Below are 20,274 nucleotides of genomic sequence, written 5' to 3' on the forward strand. Positions count from 1 at the left end.
GATGGAAATGAATGAGGGAACACTTAGTTGTAGACACAGTAAAATGATATTATGGGTTTCCAGCCTTGACTACCAAATACACCTTGGAAACAATGCACACAAACACATCTCAACATTTGAATCTGACATGTGTTGAATTTGTGTGGTGCTATTTAAAATGTACTGACAGAAAGGTTATATCCCTATATTATTCATTGTTCCTTTATTCGTTTCCATCAGTATATTTACAGAGTAAGTCGCCTCACAGAGCATTGTGAACTCGAAGTTGTACTAAAGTTGCTTTGCTTAAGTGGACTCGAGAGAATGAGTGAGGGAAATGTGTTAACACGAACTTATACAGAATTTCACTAAATCGCAATGCGGCCATCTTCCGAGGCAAGGGAGTTAACTGTTAACTGACTATAAAAGTCAGGTTTCCACCCTTGCCGAACTAGGCTGGAATCATATTTTAGCTGGACTAACGAGTCTATGCACGGTCCAATCAAAATCGCGTATGATATCGAGATACGGTTCTTAAACTGCCGTGCAAATTTCGGTCGACTGCAGGATTTGCAAAGCATGTGTACCGACAACTTAGCGATATTTTCCAAATCTTTTAATGTTTTCAGTCAAGGAGCCGACGCGATTTGATGCACTTCGCGAAGAAGAACAGGTTTTATAGCAATATAGATCTTGATCATCGAGCAGACCGTCTTGACTAGGCGCCGCCATTTTGCTTGAAGCAAATGCAAGTGATATGAGAGTTGGAATCTGATTGGCCAATAGGAGGGATATAGAAGGGAGATCACTCGTAATAGCCACTGGTGGCGCTACGATCGAGCTCAGAAATTCCAGTCTTGCCTCGAGTGAGTGAGTGAGTGAGTGAGTGAGGTTTAAAGCTGCTTTTAACATTATTCCAGTTATATCACTGCGAGTCAACTTAATGCGGGAGGAAACCCACGAGCACGCGGGTATGGTGCTGACAAACCTAGAAATATAATCGGGGCGAACCGGGATTCGAACCCACAAAAATAGGTTTCTGGCGTGCCCATACCCGTGCTCGTGGGTTTCACCGAAGTGGTAAACGTCTGAGACCTGCACCACTTCGGGCTTTCCTCCCACATTAAGCTGTCACGCCGTGATATAACTGGAATACTGTTAAAAGCGGCGTTAAACCCAACTCACTCACTCACTCACTCAAAAGTAAAACCCCATATCCGGGATGAGTTCTTACCATGAAAAACGTAAAACCTCCTAAGAGGTTATTACGAGATGGGAACACATCTACAATATAATAGGCAAAAGTGGTAGCAGATCTATAAGTGTGAGGAAAGCCCAAGTGATGCAGAATGTTGCTGAAAGACCAATGACCATAACAAGGAGAAGCCTTGAAGCCAACACACGGTGAATCATGGTGTCTGTGACCACAAGGCCACCCTTGTCCATGGGTTTACGTATAGACAGAAGGAAAAAATTTTCAGTGAACCTAGTCACTGGACAAATGTGTCATGTCAGATGCTCCGCTTTCGTCAATGCCCAGAATAAGAAGTACTACTGCCATAACATATACTACCTGTACTACTCGGGTCTACTATTGCTGCGGCTTCTACTATACTACCCTCTCTACTCGGGTCTACTTTTGCTGCGGCTAATATTACACCACACTCCCTAATCGGGTCTACTATTGCTGTGGCTACAACTGTACTACTCGGGTCTACTATTGTCGGGACTAATACTATATACTACCCTCCCTACTCGGGTCTTACTATTGCTGCTGCTACTAGTGTACTACTCAGGTCTACTATTGCTGTGACTATTACTATTTAAACCACCTTCACTACCCGGGTCTACTATTGCTGTGGCTACTACTATTTAAACCACCCTCACTAGTCGGGTCTACTACTGCTGTAGCTAATATTATACCACCTCACTACTCGGGTCTACTATTGCTGAGGCCGCCATTGTACTGCCCGTGTCTACTATTGCTGCGGCTACTACTATACCTACCTCACTATTAGGGTCTACTTATGCAGCGGCTACTACTGTAATACTCGGGTCTAGTATTGCTGCGGCTACTACTATACCACGCTCACTACTCGGGTCTGCTATTGCTGCGGCTACTACTGTACTACTCGGGTCTACTATTGCTGCGGCTACTACTGTACTACTCGGGTCTAGTATTGCTGCGGCTACTACTGTACTACTCCGGTCTACTATTGCTGCGGCTACTACTGTACTACTCCGGTCTACTATTGCTGCGGCTACTACTGTACTACTCGGGTCTACTATTGCTGTGGCTAATATTATACCACTCTCACTACTCGGGTCTAATAATACTGCGGATACTACTATACCCGGCCTACTATTGCTGTGGCTACTACTGTACTACTCGGGTCAACTATTGCTGTGGCTAATATTATACCACCCTCACTACTCCGGTCTACTATTGTTGCGTCTACTACTATACCACTCTCACTACTCGGGTCTACTATTGCTGCGGCTACTACTATACCACCCTCAATACTCCGGTCTACTATTGCTGCGGCTACTATTGTACTACTCGGGTCAACTATTGCTGTGGCTAATATTATACCACCCTCACTACTCGGGTCTAATAATACTGCGGATACTACTATACCCGGCCTACTATTGCTGTGGCTACTACTGTACTACTCGGGTCAACTATTGCTGTGGCTAATATTATACCACCCTCACTACTCCGGTCTACTATTGTTGCGGCTACTACTATACCACTCTCACTACTCGGGTCTACTATTGCTGCGGCTACTACTATACCACCCTCAATACTCCGGTCTACTATTGCTGCGGCTACTATTGTACTACTCGGGTCTACTATTGCTGTGGCTACTATACCACATTGCCCCTACTACTCGAGGCTACTTATGTTACAGTAATGCTATACCACTATACAAGGGTCTACTATAATTATACTACCTTGTTAAACCGTCCGCATTATAATACGATCGACCCCAGGAAAACGCAAAGTAGTACTATCATATGAAGCTCTTTGCATGTCGTGTTGTTATAAAACAAACAAAAAATGACAGTAATTAGCAGTCATTCCCGTTTGTGTGTTTATTAACAAACATGCTAAATCTTTATCGTCAATTCATGGTGTGTCAGGTAACGAACATATTCGATAAATGTGTGTCTCCCTTCTCTGGAGTCAATTCAAAAGTAAGGATTGGCCATTACGCCAATTGTTGATAAGTACCAAACTGGTCAACAAATTCCACATAAATATTATGTTACCCGCTTTGCTTCCTATAGTACACATTTCCTTTTCCGGGAAAATACGCAGGGCAATCTTATACGAGTTCACTATGTTTAAAGACCGCCTCCGTGGTCTAGTGGAAGAGCGTCCGCCCGGAGAGCGGAAGGTCCAGGGTTCGATCCCCGGCCGCGTCATACCTCACCTCACTATGTTTAAGCATAACAAGATATTTCTAGGGAAACTGCGACTGTTTGTATAATAGTTTGATTCGATGTATACAACTCCGCTTTGAATAGGGATATATCTTTCGTGAGAGACAAAAATTATTCTGATAAAATGTTGATTCAAAGGTAATGTAAAGTTGCCCATGGCAAACTCAAAACACTTAAACAATTCGAAATAAATGAAGGAACTTTACCAGGGATTAATCAATCTACATGAAGGTACGCCAGGATTCCATAACGAGTGCATTATTAATATAAACAGGATGGAATAGGTTCCCACTAACCTAAATGATGTCTAAAATTCACCAGTGTCTGTTTTATGATTATCTCAAATTGAATAATTGATATAACAAATTCGATTGTTACATATTCACAAATTAATGAAATGAATTTATGATATCAAAACATTCTTTAGGACTTTTACGTATCTCAAATCCAACCTGGACAGAGACCATTAAATAAAAAAATTATGGTCTCTGATCTTTGGATATAAATTACATTTTAGACTATATCACAAGTTCGTTTTATGATATATCTAAAATTCGAATTCATGATATCAATAATTGTTTTATATAATCAATAATTGTTTTGTGTCATATATTCCAATTTGTAATATTGCGAAATGCGTTCTTGATAAAATCAAATATAAAGTTGATGGTAAAAAAACGCAAATACACCGAACCAATAAAATCAGGATACCGCGTGCGCTGTTTATGCGATGTTAGGAGCCCTCATAGCCAAGGGGATTCCCGGGAATTCCTTCATGACGTCAGGTGTTCGAAGGCATTCCCGCGATTATTCACCCGCCATATTTTGTCCGTCTCAGGTTGTTTACTTCACGAAAATGAGTTTGTGGGTGGATAAGCATCGACCGTCGTCGCTCAACAAGTTAGACTTCCACAAAGACCAAGCGGCACATCTCAAGAAATTGGTAAGATTGCGAGAACTTGTCCAACTTATCGACCATCACTGATAAAGCTGTCATTCGTTCACGTTCACCTCAGTGACATTTTCAAAATGTAAATCAAGTTTAACTTTAGATATTTCAAACAAATATTTCAAGTGTCAACAGCCAAGCCAGACCAGAATTTGTGCATATCCCTTTCTTCTTTATCACCATAATAATTGTAGCTTCAAGATTTATCATTATGAAATAAAGCATCACTAACCGTTAATATATAATTTTCCCTATTTTACCGATCAGTTAAAATAAACAACCAATTTTACTTGTGTTAGAAGAGTGAGTTTACATAATTTACTTTGACTAATCAAGACAGGACCATATAACTACCACAGATGTAATGGTCAGGTAAATCAAGTTTATTGAGGTTTTCTTGTGGAACTTTGAAATATCCACCTACCATGCCTACCACATCAGTATTCATCATGCGCACATGCGACTTTTCTGTTGTATATGTATTATGTTATTTGTCCGACCCGCACATTGGAGGAACATCAAATCTTCAATACATAACAAAACCGTAGTTGGCTCAATCACTGTTTAATGTAGAACTGGCGCTGCCTCACACAGCTGCCTAGGTTACAACAACATAATGACGTCACACCTAAAGTGACGTCACTGCACGTGCGCATTGGCGCACTTACAATGTAAACATACCTAACATGCACAACATTTCTCCCCCTTAAAAGAAATTACTTTCTACTTCTCTAACCAATACATTTACAATATTCAGAACACAGTACTATGAGCTATTTTCTAAAGTTAAAATTTAACAATGTTACAACTTTCAACCACAAATGATAAACTCATATATATATGATATCTGCTACACATTGCTGAATACTTTATTCAATGACTTAATTGTCAAAACTGTCAGTTTCCACGAACGTCTCACGGTTTGTTTTGCTGGTACATTTGCAATTGTCACCTCACTGTCTTCACACTGGTGTTCATCACATTGCTGTGATGCACTAGGTATTACGATAGGGTCGCCTTTGTTGACCCTGATACTTTCTACAGTCCCTGCACTACAGTCACTTTGAACAATCATGTTCTCGTTACCATGGTTACTAGTTGCATCTCTACACCTTAATTGATCAATATGACGCTTGACAGTTCTATTGCCAATGTCAACATCATAATGTCTTTCACCACATTTTGTCATCACCTTGCCAGCAGTCCATTTGTCTTCTTTGTTGTACTCACGCACCCACACCTTATCATTGTCATTTAGCTGTCTTGTGTCGCCAGGTTGACACAATGAAGAAGACTGTTTTGTAGCAACAACATCAGCATGATTAGGCTTGATTAAGTCAAGTCTACATCTTAGTTCTCTTCCAAGAAAAAGTTTTGCTGGAGTTTCTTGAGTTGTGCAATGGGGACTAGAACGATAGGCTAGCAGAAACCTATCAATCTTCTTCTGTAATGTTGCATCATCCCCTCTAGTTGATTTCATAGCTTGTTTGAAGGATTGAACAGCTCTCTCAGCAAGTCCGTTTGTAGCAGGATGATATGGAGCAGATAAGATGTGTTTTACACCATTACTTATCAAGAATGTTTCAAACTCATTTGACACAAATTGTGGACCATTATCTGTAACAACTTGCAGTGGTAATCCATATTTCGCGAACAAACCTCTCATCACTTTCACTGTCACATCAGCAGTAGTTGAATTCATAACAATCACCTCTAACCATTTGGAATGAGAATCTACAACAATGAGGTACATGTGACCCATGAAAGGACCAGCAAAGTCCAAATGAATGCGACACCATGGTTTTGATGGCCATGACCAATGATGAACAGGAGCTTTTGTTGGATCATTTTGAAGATTCTGGCATGTAATACACATTCTTGCAGTACTTTCAATATCAGCATCTACTCCAGGCCACCACACATAACTTCTAGCAACTGATTTCATTTTCACCATTCCAAAATGACCACCATGTAACTCATTTAGAACACCGTTTCTGAGTTTAGAAGGAATCACTACTCTCATTCCCCATACAATGCATCCTAATTGAATGGAAAGCTCATATCTTCTTGAGTGAAATGGTTTCATTATTTTGTTCTCACTGTGCTCTTTATCCCAACCGTTCATCACTGCCATGTACACTTGTGAAAGAACAGGATCTCGCCTTGTCTCATTTCTCACATCACCTGCTGTAATAGGCAGATGTTCAAACTGACTTGCATAGAACAAATCTACATCATCACTCACACATTTTGTTGTATCAGGTAGAGGTAAACGAGACAACACATCAGCATTTGCATTGGCAGAGGAAGATTTGTACTGAATTTTGTAATCATATGCACTGAGAATCAATGCCCATCTCTGTAGACGAGCAGCAACTAATGATGGTACTGACCGTCCCTCACCAAACAGGGCAGTGAGAGGTTGATGATCTGTCACGAGAGTGAAATGCTACCATACACATACTGATGAAATCTTTTCACACCAAATATAATTGCTAGGGCTTCTCTGTCAATTTGTGAATATCCCTTTTCAGCCTTGTTCAGTGTTCTTGAAGCAAATGCAATCGGTCGTTCAGTACCATCACTCATCACATGAGACAACACAGCACCCACGCCATAGGAGGATGCATCACATGCCAATGTTATTGGCAACAATGGATCATAATGACACAACACATCGGAACTTGCAATTTTTGCTTTAGACATTTTGAAAGATTTCTCACATTCAGTTGACCATAGCCATTTCTTGTCTTTCTGCAACAGTTCGTTTAACGGGTGAACGATTGTAGAAAGGTTCTGGATGAATCTGCCATAGTAGTTGACTCCACCGAGAAAGGAACGTAGTTGTGTCACATTTTCAGGTCTTGGAGCACTGATGATAGCTTTCACTTTATCTTCTGAAGTATGAAGTCCTTCTTTGTCAATAACATGACCGAGATATTTGACTGAGTCTACAAAGAATTTACACTTACTTTGTTTTACTCTCAAGCCGAATTGTTGTAATCTTGACAAAACTGCATCCAAGTTCTGTAAGTGTTCTTCATCATTTGAACCGGTCACTAGAATATCATCTTGATGACATAATACTTTCTGCAAACCTTGAAGAATTTGGTCCATAGTAGCTTGAAAAATTGCGGGAGCTGAAGCAATGCCGAAAGCAAGTCTTGTGTACCTGTAGAGTCCTTTTGGAGTATTGATGGTGAGTAGTTTCTGTGAGTCTTCATCCACCTCCATTTGTTGATAAGCATGAGCAAGATCAATCTTTGAGAATTTCTGACCTCCGGCAAGTTGAGCGAACATGTCTTCAATCTTGTTTTGTGGATACTGGTTCACATTTAAAGCTGGGTTTACAGTAGATTTGAAATCGCCGCATATTCTGACAGATTTGTCAGGTTTGACCACTGGAACTATTGGTGTAGCCCACTCAGAATGTTCTACTTTGATAATCACGCCATTTTTCTCCATCCTTGAAATTTCTTCATTCACTCTATCATGAAGTGCATAAGGAACAGGCCTAGCTTTCATGTATTTAGGAGACATGCCATCTTTCACTTCTAAATGGGCTTTGATTCCATTAATTGTACCCAGTTCATCAGAAAATACATCACAGTATTTCACAAACATTTCACTCAGTTGATCTTCACTTGACATTTTGTGACACATGTTGACATTATTTCCTAATGATTTCCAGTCAATATTTACGTATGGTAACCACGCCCTCCCCAGTAACGGAGGACCTTTTCCCTGCACGACATGTAGTGGTAACTGGTTTACTCTTTCACCATCACGAACGTCAACATGTATGATACCAAGATTTGTGACAAGCTCACCTGTGTATGTTCTCATTGGGATTGGCGATTCTTGTAAGCTGCATTCTGAAAAGTTCTGTCTGTAAACGCCTTCAGTAATGATAGAACTTCTTGAGCCAGTATCTAACTCCATCTTTAGATCACGTCCATTTACATTCACTGTCACCCATATGACATCTGCAGCACCGTGAATAGCGAGCAAATGATTTAGACAGTCACCTAAATCATCTAGAATGTCATCTTCATATTCATGGGTTGAACAAAGTTCTTCATTGATAGCATTTACACGAAAAGTTTGACGCCTACCGTTTCTGTTTACATTGCTGGAGCTAGCACTTCCTGTTTGACGAAACCCGGATGTTGAACTTTGACCTGACCTTTGACTCCATTTCTTCGCTTTGCATACCTCCTGAATATGGCCTTTCTTTTGACAGAATGAGCAAACTGTATCTTTGAAATTACAAGTATCAGCTAAATGCGAAGGCTTTCCACATCTATAACAATAACGTTCATACCTTGCATTAGATCTTCTGTTGTTGAAAGAAAACACCTCTGACTGTGATTGTTCCTTCGGTAATCCGTTGCGGCATAATTCTTCTGAATCTTTCGCAGCTAATTCCATTGAATTTGCAATTGAAACTGCACGTTCTAGTGTCAATTCTAATTCTGCAAGCAATTTTCTTTGAACATTTACACTTTTCAGTCCAAGAACTAATTGATCTCTTAAACGTTCATTCAGTGTAGCGCCGAAGTCACAAAATCTAGCCAGTCCTTTCAAAACAACAACATATTGTGAAACAGTTTCGTTTTCGGTCTGCATTCTCTTGTGAAATCTGTATCTTTCAGCAATAACACTTGGTCTAGGCATGTAATGATCACGTAAAACAGTGAATAATTGTTCCAAAGTACGTGTACGAGGCAAATCAGGAGAAACCAACGATTTGAGAACATTGTAAGTTTTTGCACCAATCATGGAAAGAAACCCGGAAACTCTTCGTTCATTTGGAATGTCATTAGCATCGAAATATAAACTCACTCTTTCAGAATATGACATCCAATCTTCTAAACTTTCATCGAACTGTCCAACATCTCCAATGACGCCTGCCATTATGGAAAAGCACTGAATGTAATCACGTATAGAAAGTTTTATCCTCGTCGCCACTGTTGTGTATGTATTATGTTATTTGTCCGACCCGAACATTGGAGGAACATCAAATCTTCAATACATAACAAAACCGTAGTTGGCTCAATCACTGTTTAATGTAGAACTGGCGCTGCCTCACACAGCTGCCTAGGTTACAACAACATAATGACGTCACACCTAAAGTGACGTCACTGCACGTGCGCATTGGCGCACTTACAATGTAAACATACCTAACATGCACAACATTTTCGGTACGTCTTAAGGCAAGTTTGTCCTTAAAGGATGTTTTCATTTTAAGTTTTCGAACTAAACAACCTGTCTTGTTTAGAAGCTGTCGCTTACACACACCAAGACCCATCACCAGTGCCTTTGTAACATTCTCGACAAGTTCATTCTCAAATTTGTCTGGCAAGGTAGGGGGACGTCCTATTTTAGCACCAGGAAGGATTCTGGTGTCCCCTGTCTTGATCATGTTGATATTTCTGGAACAAGGCTAAAAGCAGCGTAAAACCATACTCGCATTAATTTGAGGTAATTTGTATCTATGTACATTCAGAATAATTAATTTTATCATCAGTCAATATTTTGTGATACTTGTGAGTCAGATCCATGAAGATCCAGGTTAGGATTGGTCTTCAGCAACCCAAGATTGTAGTGAGAGGCTACTAACGGGGTTAGGCTTGATGACTTGGTTGATGCACGTCATCGTATCCCATTTGCATAGATTGAGGCTTATGATCCCAGTCACTGGATTGTCTTGTCCAGACTTGATTATTTACAAACCGCCGTCATATGGCTGGAATACTGCTGAGTGCAGCGTTAATCAAACAAATAAAACAAACTTGTGAGTCGATATATCAGTGCTCAAGTTTTCTGTCACTGACACCCTTACATCCTCCAGGTTCGAAGCGGAGACTTCCCACACCTGTTGGTGTACGGTCCGTCCGGTGCGGGGAAGAAGACGCGCATCATGTGCATGTTGCGGGAGCTGTACGGTGCAGGCGTGGAGAAGCTGCGCATCGAACACAACACCTTCACAACTCCATCTAACAAGAAAATAGAGATATCCACTATCTCAAGCAACTACCATATCGAAGTCAATGCCAGGTTGGTCGTCTTTTGAAATTGGTATATCTATTTTCAAGTCCATGGGACTCTCAGTAATAATATTTTGGGGTCCATTTAGAATTTAATATATCTCATTCCCAGTGTTTTACTTGGATCTATCTGTTTTTAGTCCTGGGCTAACATCTAAACAATCGTAAAAAAAATAATTGTTTTCCGGTCTCAGGTTTGAACAAGAGGTCCCCGGTTTGGGACGAGGCTTGCTTCCCTTGATTGCCAACACGGTTACTGATGTACTATCATTGCAATATTTGCACATGCTTAAAGCCCTAAGCTTAGGATAGATAGGGATGTCAGTATTAGATTGGAGAAAATCAACCACTCACTATCTGAACTTTCCAGAAGAGACGTGTACTTACTGACCCTCAACATTCCAACTTTGAAAGCATTGAAATATGGACAGCTTTTTCTTCGTGGATTCAAACTTTACTTAGACATGGCCTATAATCTTGACTGGTTTGATGTGTGTTTAGCATTAATTGGCATCTGATGATTCCACTGGCTAATTAAAACGTTGTCAGTAAGACGACTGAGAGTTGGTGTACTGTTGCCCTTAAACAGAATAGACATGTCGGTTGTATGAGTGTGTGTAACATGCAGTGCATAGTGTTGATTATTTTGCTGATCATGGTGATTCAATCAGCCATACTTTTTTGTGACCTTCCATTTTCAATATTCTGGTCCGATAAACCCTGCATTACTGATGACCTCTATATTGTTACATGTATATCACTTCTTGAGACTTTGAGAGCAGTGTGCTTTAGTCAATTCCCATACCAATATTGAACAGTAAAAGTTGGTATGTTTGCTGCTGATTGTCATGGTGAACAGGGGCGGTGGGGTAGCCTAGTGGTTAAAGCTTTGCTCGTTGCACCGAAGACCTGGGTTCGATTCCCCACATGGGCAAAATGTGTGAAGCCCATTTCTGGTGTCCCCTTACGTGATATTGCTGGAATATTGCTAAAATCAGGGTAAAACCATACTCACTCATTCATGGTGATAACTAGTTTTGTTTGTCCAGTGATGTTGGCAACAGTGACAGAATCGTCATTCAGGAGATGATAAAGAACGTTGCACAGGTCAACCAGCTTGACTCATCATCGCAGAAAGATTTCAAAGGTAAGAATCAAGATTATATCACTAAATATTTCTGAAACCGATGCCTTATCTTCAAAATCCAGAGTTCGAAACATGTATTTGGTTATCAGATATTCCTGATAGACAACAGAAGCAGTGCCTTATTATACTTACTTGTCCCATTGAAAATTTGCACCTATGAAATATCTGTTTTCTTTTACACCTTTTTATCACAATGTTTCTGGTCATTTCTGTCCTTTATGCATTTATTCTGTTAAATTCGGACTCAAGGTTTCCCTGCTACACTGGTTTATGCCTAGTTTACTTGTGGTGAGGTGCAATGGGGGTTAGCATCACGTCAAAGATTATTTAACTTATATAGAGACATGCATGCACGTGTGTGTGGCTGCTTGTCATAGTCAAGACTAATCTGCTTATGCTGATTTAATTTCATAGTTTTGTTAATCATTGTTAAATACATGTCAGTTGATGTTGCAATGTATAATTGAGCATTAAAATATCTTCCTCTTTATTGGTCCTGTTACAGTGTTAGATATTAATGCTAGCCCGGGGCTAGTACAAATTCCTGTGGGCTAGTACAAATTTCCCCATTGTTTTAACATTACAAGGGCTTTTCATCTTTACCCGGGCTGGTGAAGCTTTTGAGTTTAGCTCTAACCCCGTGTTATCTATGGTTATCAGCATGGTCAGTGAAATAAATGTCACCTCTTCTGAGCCATGACATTAGAACTATAATAACAGGAATTGGGAAATTTTTTATTCCAATTTGAGGATTTTAACTGACACTCACACTCAGACTGAAATATTGGCCAATAAGCAGGCCTAGATACATCACTGCAAGCAAACACATTGCCCAGTGACCCTTGTGTATTAGTAATAAGGGTTTGAGGTATTATCGGTATATCAGTATATAGAGGTTCATTCTTGCCACTATACCTATCACAATATCATTTATTCATGCTGGATATTTATCAAGTGATTTCAAATTGGGATTTTTATCATGTGTTTAATGTTATATACTTGCCAAATGCCTTCACTGCCCAGGAGCGAGCATCCTGGGCCCTAATCCTCCAATCCCATCCCTTATAAGTATAATATTGTACTTTGTTCACCAGTGGTCATCCTGACCGAAGTAGATCGCCTGACGAAGGATGCCCAGCATGCACTGCGACGTACGATGGAGAAGTACATGGCGACGTGTCGTCTCATCCTGTGTTGTAACTCCACCAGCAAGGTGATTCCGGCCATCAGGAGTCGATGTCTGGGCATCCGAGTCCCAGCACCATCCCTGGAGGAGGTATGTGTTTATGTTACACTTAAAACACAACTGTTTCAGCTAACTCAAGAACCATCCAAGGAATACCAAAAGGAATAAAAAGGAGGTATGGATTTATTAAAGGTTTAACCATACTGTTTGCAAGGGTTGTATCAGATCTGTTATCATACAGTCTTTGTTGTGTAATACCCCCTCAGCAATATACAGCTATACGACGACAGTCTGTAAATTGAATCTGGACCAGACATTCCCGGGATGGATCTCATGCGCATTGGTCCCCAAGTTTGAGTATGAAATATGTAAACTGTTACATGTTCAACATGAAGCATGTCAACAATTTGGTGGTGTGTTTGTCTCCAAACACTGTGGTTAATTGACTTCATTATAATTTATACCTGCTTTCTGCAGAGACAGATATGTAGCAGAGCTTCAGATAAGCTGTGTATCTGAGTAAAATACGCACCAGAAATACGCAGTAAAATATAATCCAAGAGTATTAAATACGCAACGAACATTACAGATACGCTACAAAAATAAAACTTAAACGCTTATCATCAAAATATTGTGAAGTAACCCTGCGTATTCGATTAGCAAATCAGCAACTTATTTTGAAATTGTAAACGGGCATTCCGTCAACCTTGCCAAACTCCATGATGACAGTTACATCATGATCATTTGCCATCACACTTTCTTGTGGAAGTATCGTGGTATTTTTGAGTCCTATAAAGCTCTCAAAGCCACACGACACCAGTTTGCAGGGACTAGATGAATAGTGTTTTTAAATATTTAACTTAAATACCCACATGTGTAAAAACTAGTGGGTAACAGAAATTTGAATACCCAGATAGAATTACTGATACCCAATGATTTTAAAATGCATGGGTAAAATACCCACAACACAAAAAGCTTATCTGGAGCTCTGTATGTAGTAAATCTTTATTGGATAATGCAATCCAATAAACTTTGCAATATGATCCAATAGATATTCAGTTGTTTAGATGTGTCCTATGGGATTTATGTGAACAAGAAGACTTGCTTTAACTATGAAAATAGGTGTGTTTGTCAAACTTTCTTTAGCTTCACTGGCTTTATTTAACTAACATCATCACAGTATATTTTAGTTCAATAATTATATAACATCAACATGCAAACCAAGTATTGACATGCCAGGACATAACTGATTTGTAATACTGTTCCAAGCTTGTTGACCCAAATGCCCTCACTCTATGTGGACCCGTGAAGATTCTGGGGAAGAATAGGTCTTCAGCAACCCATGCTTGACGTAAAAGGCGACTGCTTGTCATAAAATGCGACTAAGGGGATCAATCCCAATTGCGTCGATCGATGCTCATGATATTAATCACTGGATTGTCTGGTCCAGACTCGATCATTTACAGACGGCCATCATATAGCTGGAATATTGCTGAGTGCTGCGTCTCTATGCGTGTCATCTCCAGACAGTGTCCGAAATAACTGCCTGCCCATAACTGGTAACTTCTCTGTCGGGCTGCATGAATTTTTCTTCACCTGCCCAACTGTCTGGCAGATAATTTTAAGACTACTTAATTCCTTGTAGATTCTCAAGTTTGCATTTTTTCAAATGATTTTTTTTTTGTTTAACGCCGCACTCAGCAATATTCCAGCTATATGACGGCGGTCTGTAAAATAATCGAGTCTGGACCAGACAATCCAGTGATTGACATGATCATCGATCCACGCAAATGGGATCGATGACATGTATCAACCAAGTCAGCAAGCCTGACCACTCGATCCCGTTAGTCGCCTTTTACGACAAGCATATTCACCTTTTACAGCAAGTATGGGTTGATGAAGACCTATTCTACCCCGGAATCTTCACGGGTCTTTTTCAAATGAACCAAGAGGAGATTTGTCTTAGTTTGGGGGATTTTTCAATATTTATGATGCCTGAAGGCGGGTAGGTAATTTTGAAGATGGGCAGGCAACATTTCTGGGTCACCTGCCCGACTGTCTTGATGGGTTTTAAAGTTATTTCAATGAATATCTCCAGATATGCCAGATACTGCAGAACGTGTGTAAGAAGGAGTGCATCAACCTCCCCGCAGTCCTGGCCAACAGGATAGCCGAGAAGAGCAACCGCAACCTCCGCCGAGCCCTCCTCATGTGTGAGGCCTGCAAAGTGCAGCAGTAAGTGCCTCAAAGACATACACAAACCAGTTTTGTCAGGGGACAAGGTCTGATTAGGATCCTTGGGATACACAAACATGTTTTGTCAGGGGACAAGGTCTGATTAGGGTCCTTGGGATATGCAAACCCAGGACATGAGGAATAACTTTTCAAATTATTATGAAAGTATCACCTGTGTTCGTTTCAGTGAGGGGCGGTTGGGTAGCCTAGTGGTTAAAGTGTTCGCTCGTCATGCCGAAGACCTGGGTTCGATTCCCGACATGGGTACAATGTGTGAAGCCCATTCCTGGTGTCCACCACCGTGATATTGCTGGAATATTGCTAAAAGCGGCCTCAAACCATACTCGCTCACTCACTCACTCACTCATTTCAGTGAGGATTGGACTATGTTCATTTTAACAATTATATGTTGTGTATATATGGCTAAAATGTGTTTTACTCTGATTTTAGAGGTTCTCAGAAAGCATTTTTCTAATACTTGGACATAACAAGTCTTTACCCCATACTACTTGTCTTTGGAGATACAAATAAGAATGTGCTAAAAATTCATCTTGGGTTTTTGAAGCTCACTCATTTTAGCGATAGTCGTGTATTTGATCATGTCAGAAGACCTAAACTTTCCAGTGCAGGAAAGAAAGAAAAAACATTTCCCTGCCATTTAACACTCACTCACCCACCAACTCATTCACTCACTCACCCACCAACTCATTCACTCACTCACCCAATCAACTCGCTCACTCACCAACCCATACTCAATCAATCGCTCGCCCACCACCCCACTCACTCACCGCCCACCCCCCTCACTTGCCCACCATCCCACTCACTCGCCCACCACCCCACCCGCTCACTTGCCCACCATCCCATCACTAACTCGCCCACCACCCCGCTCACTCGCCCACCACCCCACTCACTAACTCACTCACTCACCCACCACCCCACTCACTCACCGCCCACCCCCCTCACTTGCCCACCATCCCACTCACTTGCCCACCACCCCACCCGCTTGCCCACCACCCCACCCTCCCACTCAACCACCACCCCACCCACTCACTCACTGCTACTCCCTGCTACAGACTGCCACTAAGCCCTGACCAGGAAGTGACCGACCCCGACTGGGAGATGTACCTGAAGGAGACGGCCAGCATGATCGTCCAGCAACAGTCCCCTAAACGGTCAGTCACCATGTTGTCAAGGGATCAGAGCTGTCATTGATCCATGTCCGCTGCAAGTCATATATGCATGCAAATATTAATTCCAGTCTCAAGTCAAAGTCAAGAGAGGTTGTTAAGTTTTCCACATATGATACAAACATTAGATTGTCAGGTCACAAGGGCTGGAGAAGGAAGCGTTTTGAACCATTTATATTTTATGTCTGTTTCAGTTACTAGTGACTTGTAAATATCACTTTGAATGGAAAGGTACACCTCAAAGTATGACACATTTATTTCGTCCACATAAAAGTGACTCTACTTGTTGTATAAACATAATCATAACCTTATTATCGTATAACTCGTATCCCAGTATAATTAGGTTTCAGGGTGGCTGTTCTTTAACACTTGATTTCAGAATGAAATGTACAACTACGTAATGGTTATATAGTCAAGCCCCGTTAAACCGACATGGTTGGTTGCATATGATTATGTCGGATTAACAAGTATGTCGGATAACTGAAATTAAGTAGTATCAACATTCGTGATTGAAAATCAGACAACTTCACGATAGATTCCGATACAAACACGTAATGAAAAATGAAATATTCATATTGTTATGTTACATTGTTAGCGGAATATGTTTTCTAATCATGCAACCTGTAAAGCTTAACACAAAACAACTGTTATGGACTGTATGACTTTAAAACTATAGTCTGGAATGGAAGTCGCCAGTTTGAAACTGGTACCGAAAAGATTAAGAAAGCTGCTTTCTTAGTGGCTAACGTTGACTTCCTGTTCGTCATTTCCTTGGTCACTCATAGTTCGCGAAAGGTTTGTGACCTGTGATGGGATGTCCTCGGTGATAACGATAACTTGTATCTGATTTTAATGAGATTGAGGTAATCTAAACATGTGATTAAACCTGTTTTCTTTATTTAAAGCATTAATTGTTAATCATGTTAATTGTTAAGCAAGTTTATCTCTGCAGCCGTTGTAATATGCAGCTACTTGCCGACCCATCATTAGTGTCAGAGAAAGCTGATTGTCGGATGAACGAGTGTCGGATTAACGAGACTTGACTGTACTACAGCAATGGTCAGATAGAAATCCGTGGGACAGACAACCTGCAGAGATGCTGTCCAAGCGCTAAGTAGCCAAATTACTGTCAGATTGCCATATATTGTGTGATGTTAAATGTGTGGTCTGTCTGCAGTATCTGGCACATGTGTTGCTGGCCATGGTAATAATAGCCCAGCTGTTGTTATCTAATTTGTGATAACATCTTCCCGAGGCAAGGGCGTTAACTGACAAGGCTGGAATTTCCAGGCTCGATCGTAGCACAACCAGTTGCTATTACAAGTTATGTCCCTTCTATGTCCCTCCTGTTGACCAATCAGATTCCATGTCTCATATCACTTGCATTTGCTTCAAACAAAATAGGGCGCCCAGTCAAGACGATCTAATCACTTATCAAGATCTATATTGTAATAAAATGGGTCTTACCATGCAAAGTGCATCAAATCACTTGAGCACCTTGATTAAAAACATGAAAAGATTTTTTAAATATGTCAACACCAAGTTGGCGGTACATGTTTTGCAAATCCTGCAGTCGCTTGGAATCTGCACGTTGAAATCCATGTTTTTTACGAATGGGATGTCTAGTTCGTTGCGTGATTTTGATAGGACTATGCGTGGACTCGTTAGTCCAGCCAAATGTAACTCCGGAATTCCAGCCTAGTTTGGCAAGGGTGGAAACAAGGCTTTTATAGTCAGTTAACTCCTTTGCCTCAGGAAGATGGATAGACATATACATAGACATATTTAACATACTCAACCCATGGAGTAGATATAAACCTTGTATACACTCCCTCCTAATACCAGGTCCCACCAGATAACCTGTGATACTAGCTGAGAAGCTAGTCAATGTAATTAATGTATACCCAGGTTCCATCCATACACAGGTCACTAAGGTGATATTTTTGTTGCCTAGGTTACTTGAGGTGCGAGCCAGACTGTACGAGCTTCTGACTCACTGCATCCCACCAGACATCATCATGAAGGTGAGATTCGGTCACTTACTGAACACAAGCACACACACGCACACACACACACGCACACACAGAGGAAATCATCATGAAGGTGAGATTCAGTCACTTACTGAACACAAGAGCCATGCATGCACACACACACACACACACAGAGGAAATCATCATGAAGGTGAGCGATTCGGTCACTTACTGAACGACCAGCTCCGTGGTTTAGTGGTAGAGCGCCCGCCTGGAGAGCGGAAGGTCCGGGGTTCGATCCCTGGCTGGTCATACCAAAAGACGTTTAAAGATGGTACTTGTTGTTACCCTGTCTTGCGCTCAGCATTAAGAGGCTAAAACAAGGACTGGTCAGCTCGGAGTCAGTATACTGTGTCTGAGTGGGGTATTCATGTTAAACTGCGGCATGGTATCTCAGTGAGGTAGCACTATAAATCAGCATCAGTCCGGACTAGTACAAGCAGCCGCACAAACACACACACGTACATGCGCGTTGCAATAATCCTGGACATGACGTTAAACCCCATTTTCACCCCACCTCACTTACTGAACACGAGCGCCCACGCACGCACGCACGCACACGCACGCACACACACACACACACACACACACACACAGAGGAAGTCATCATGAAGTTCGGGCTCCACTCACTGAACTATGTATACACAGCACGCACGCACGCACACAAAGCCACTCTCACACAGGAAGTCATCATGAGGGGGGGAGCCATCCACTCACTGAACACTCTCACAATACATACAGACCACATATATATTCACACAAGTGTACAATCACTGTAGCAGCAGCTGTCACTGATAGACACTTGTCCCAGAAATACATGAAATGTGTTAAGATGTTGTAACGAATGATGTATTGGGTGGAAAATGACACACTTGTATGACGTGGACACCCTGTTTTCCAGGGTCTCCTTCAAGAACTGCTCTCCAACTGTGACGGTCAGCTGAAGACGGAGGTGGTTCAACATGCAGCGTACTACGAACATCGACTGCAGCTGGGTCAAAAGGCCATCTACCACCTGGAGGCCTTTGTGGCCAAGTTCATGGCCATTTATAAACGATTCTTGGAGGAGGGGATTGCAGATTTATTCTGAGGAGGAAATATTGAATTTTGACAATTTACTGGAATGCGATGATGTGAAGAGACTGAAATCTTGCGACATTGATACGAGTATGGTTTACCTTATTGTCGTAGCCATGGTGAGAGAAGGAAGGGACATGTGATTAGGTGCATGTTTAAGTACTGATATGCCAATGTTCAATAAAAGAATATTGGTGAAACATTTCTCATCGTTATTTGTTTACATTTAAGCATTTAAACATAGAAAAGGCGGTCGTGCAACTGAATGTTTCTCTAAAGTTGCCTCCCTTGACATAGCTCTTCACAGTATACTAAAACTTCCTGATGAAGGGGCTTTTTCTCAATAACGTCATTGAAGTGTTAGATGTTGAATACCCCATTCCACAAAGTGATTGTAGCGCTACATATGTAGTAAGTCAATGTTAAAGTATGGGAGTTAGATTGTCTTAGCGCTGTCATAAATCACTTTTTGCTTCCCTCCCACACTAAGCCCACATGTGATACAACTGACCTATTGTTAACACTACATTTATTCAGACACTTCACTCTAATTTTGATGTTGCAATATCAAGCTGCCTGTTTAAACCCCATATACAGTAAACTATGGTTATAACGAACTGACGGATATAACGAAGTTACTTTTTTGGTCCCAACCTTTTGCTGTACTTATAACCGTAGTTTACTGTACACAGAAAGTTGACAATTCATCAAATGACATCAAGCAAACTGACACACGTGGGCCCGGCTGTTTTAGCGTTACAACCATTAAAAGGCTATGTTAAGGTGTCGGCGTTACAATACTCTTAGCATTTAGATCCTTCTTGAACCTCAGACTTACAAGTACACGAGAATTTACCACATTCCATGAATCACATAATAGATGCGAATATGGTAGCATCGTGTTAAGAGATCAAACTTGTTTCCCTGCCCCACTCGACATTAAGAGGATAAAACAAGGACTGGTAAGTTCAGAGTCTGTAGGTGGTA

General features: G+C 41.1%; 1 protein-coding gene across 1 annotated transcript; it reads left to right on the forward strand.

The window, feature by feature from the left end:
* The first annotated feature begins 4,203 nt into the window (after positions 1–4,203).
* On the forward strand, positions 4,204–19,487 carry LOC124144151 (replication factor C subunit 3-like). The gene is made up of 8 exons (XM_046513401.2): positions 4,204–4,369; positions 10,230–10,435; positions 11,475–11,572; positions 12,667–12,848; positions 14,857–14,993; positions 16,067–16,165; positions 18,135–18,204; positions 19,112–19,487. Exons 1-8 carry the CDS (start codon positions 4,283–4,285, stop codon positions 19,298–19,300), a joined length of 1,068 nt encoding a protein of 355 aa, XP_046369357.2. The 5' UTR covers positions 4,204–4,282; the 3' UTR covers positions 19,301–19,487.
* Positions 19,488–20,274: the final 787 nt, after the last annotated feature.

This window comes from Haliotis rufescens, unplaced genomic scaffold, assembly GCF_023055435.1.
Source record: "Haliotis rufescens isolate VD_foot unplaced genomic scaffold, xgHalRufe1.0.p SCAF_7, whole genome shotgun sequence".
Classification (NCBI taxonomy): domain Eukaryota; kingdom Metazoa; phylum Mollusca; class Gastropoda; order Lepetellida; family Haliotidae; genus Haliotis; species Haliotis rufescens.

Excerpts from the sequence above, each read along its gene's own strand:
- LOC124144151 (XM_046513401.2), top strand. The coding sequence starts at position 4,283 with ATGAGTTTGTGGGTGGATAAGCATCGACCGTCGTCGCTCAACAAGTTA. Across the intron at positions 12,849-14,856 it reads CAGCACCATCCCTGGAGGAG|ATATGCCAGATACTGCAGAA; the intron begins GTATGTGTTTAT and ends GAATATCTCCAG. Across the intron at positions 14,994-16,066 it reads GAGGCCTGCAAAGTGCAGCA|ACTGCCACTAAGCCCTGACC; the intron begins GTAAGTGCCTCA and ends TCCCTGCTACAG.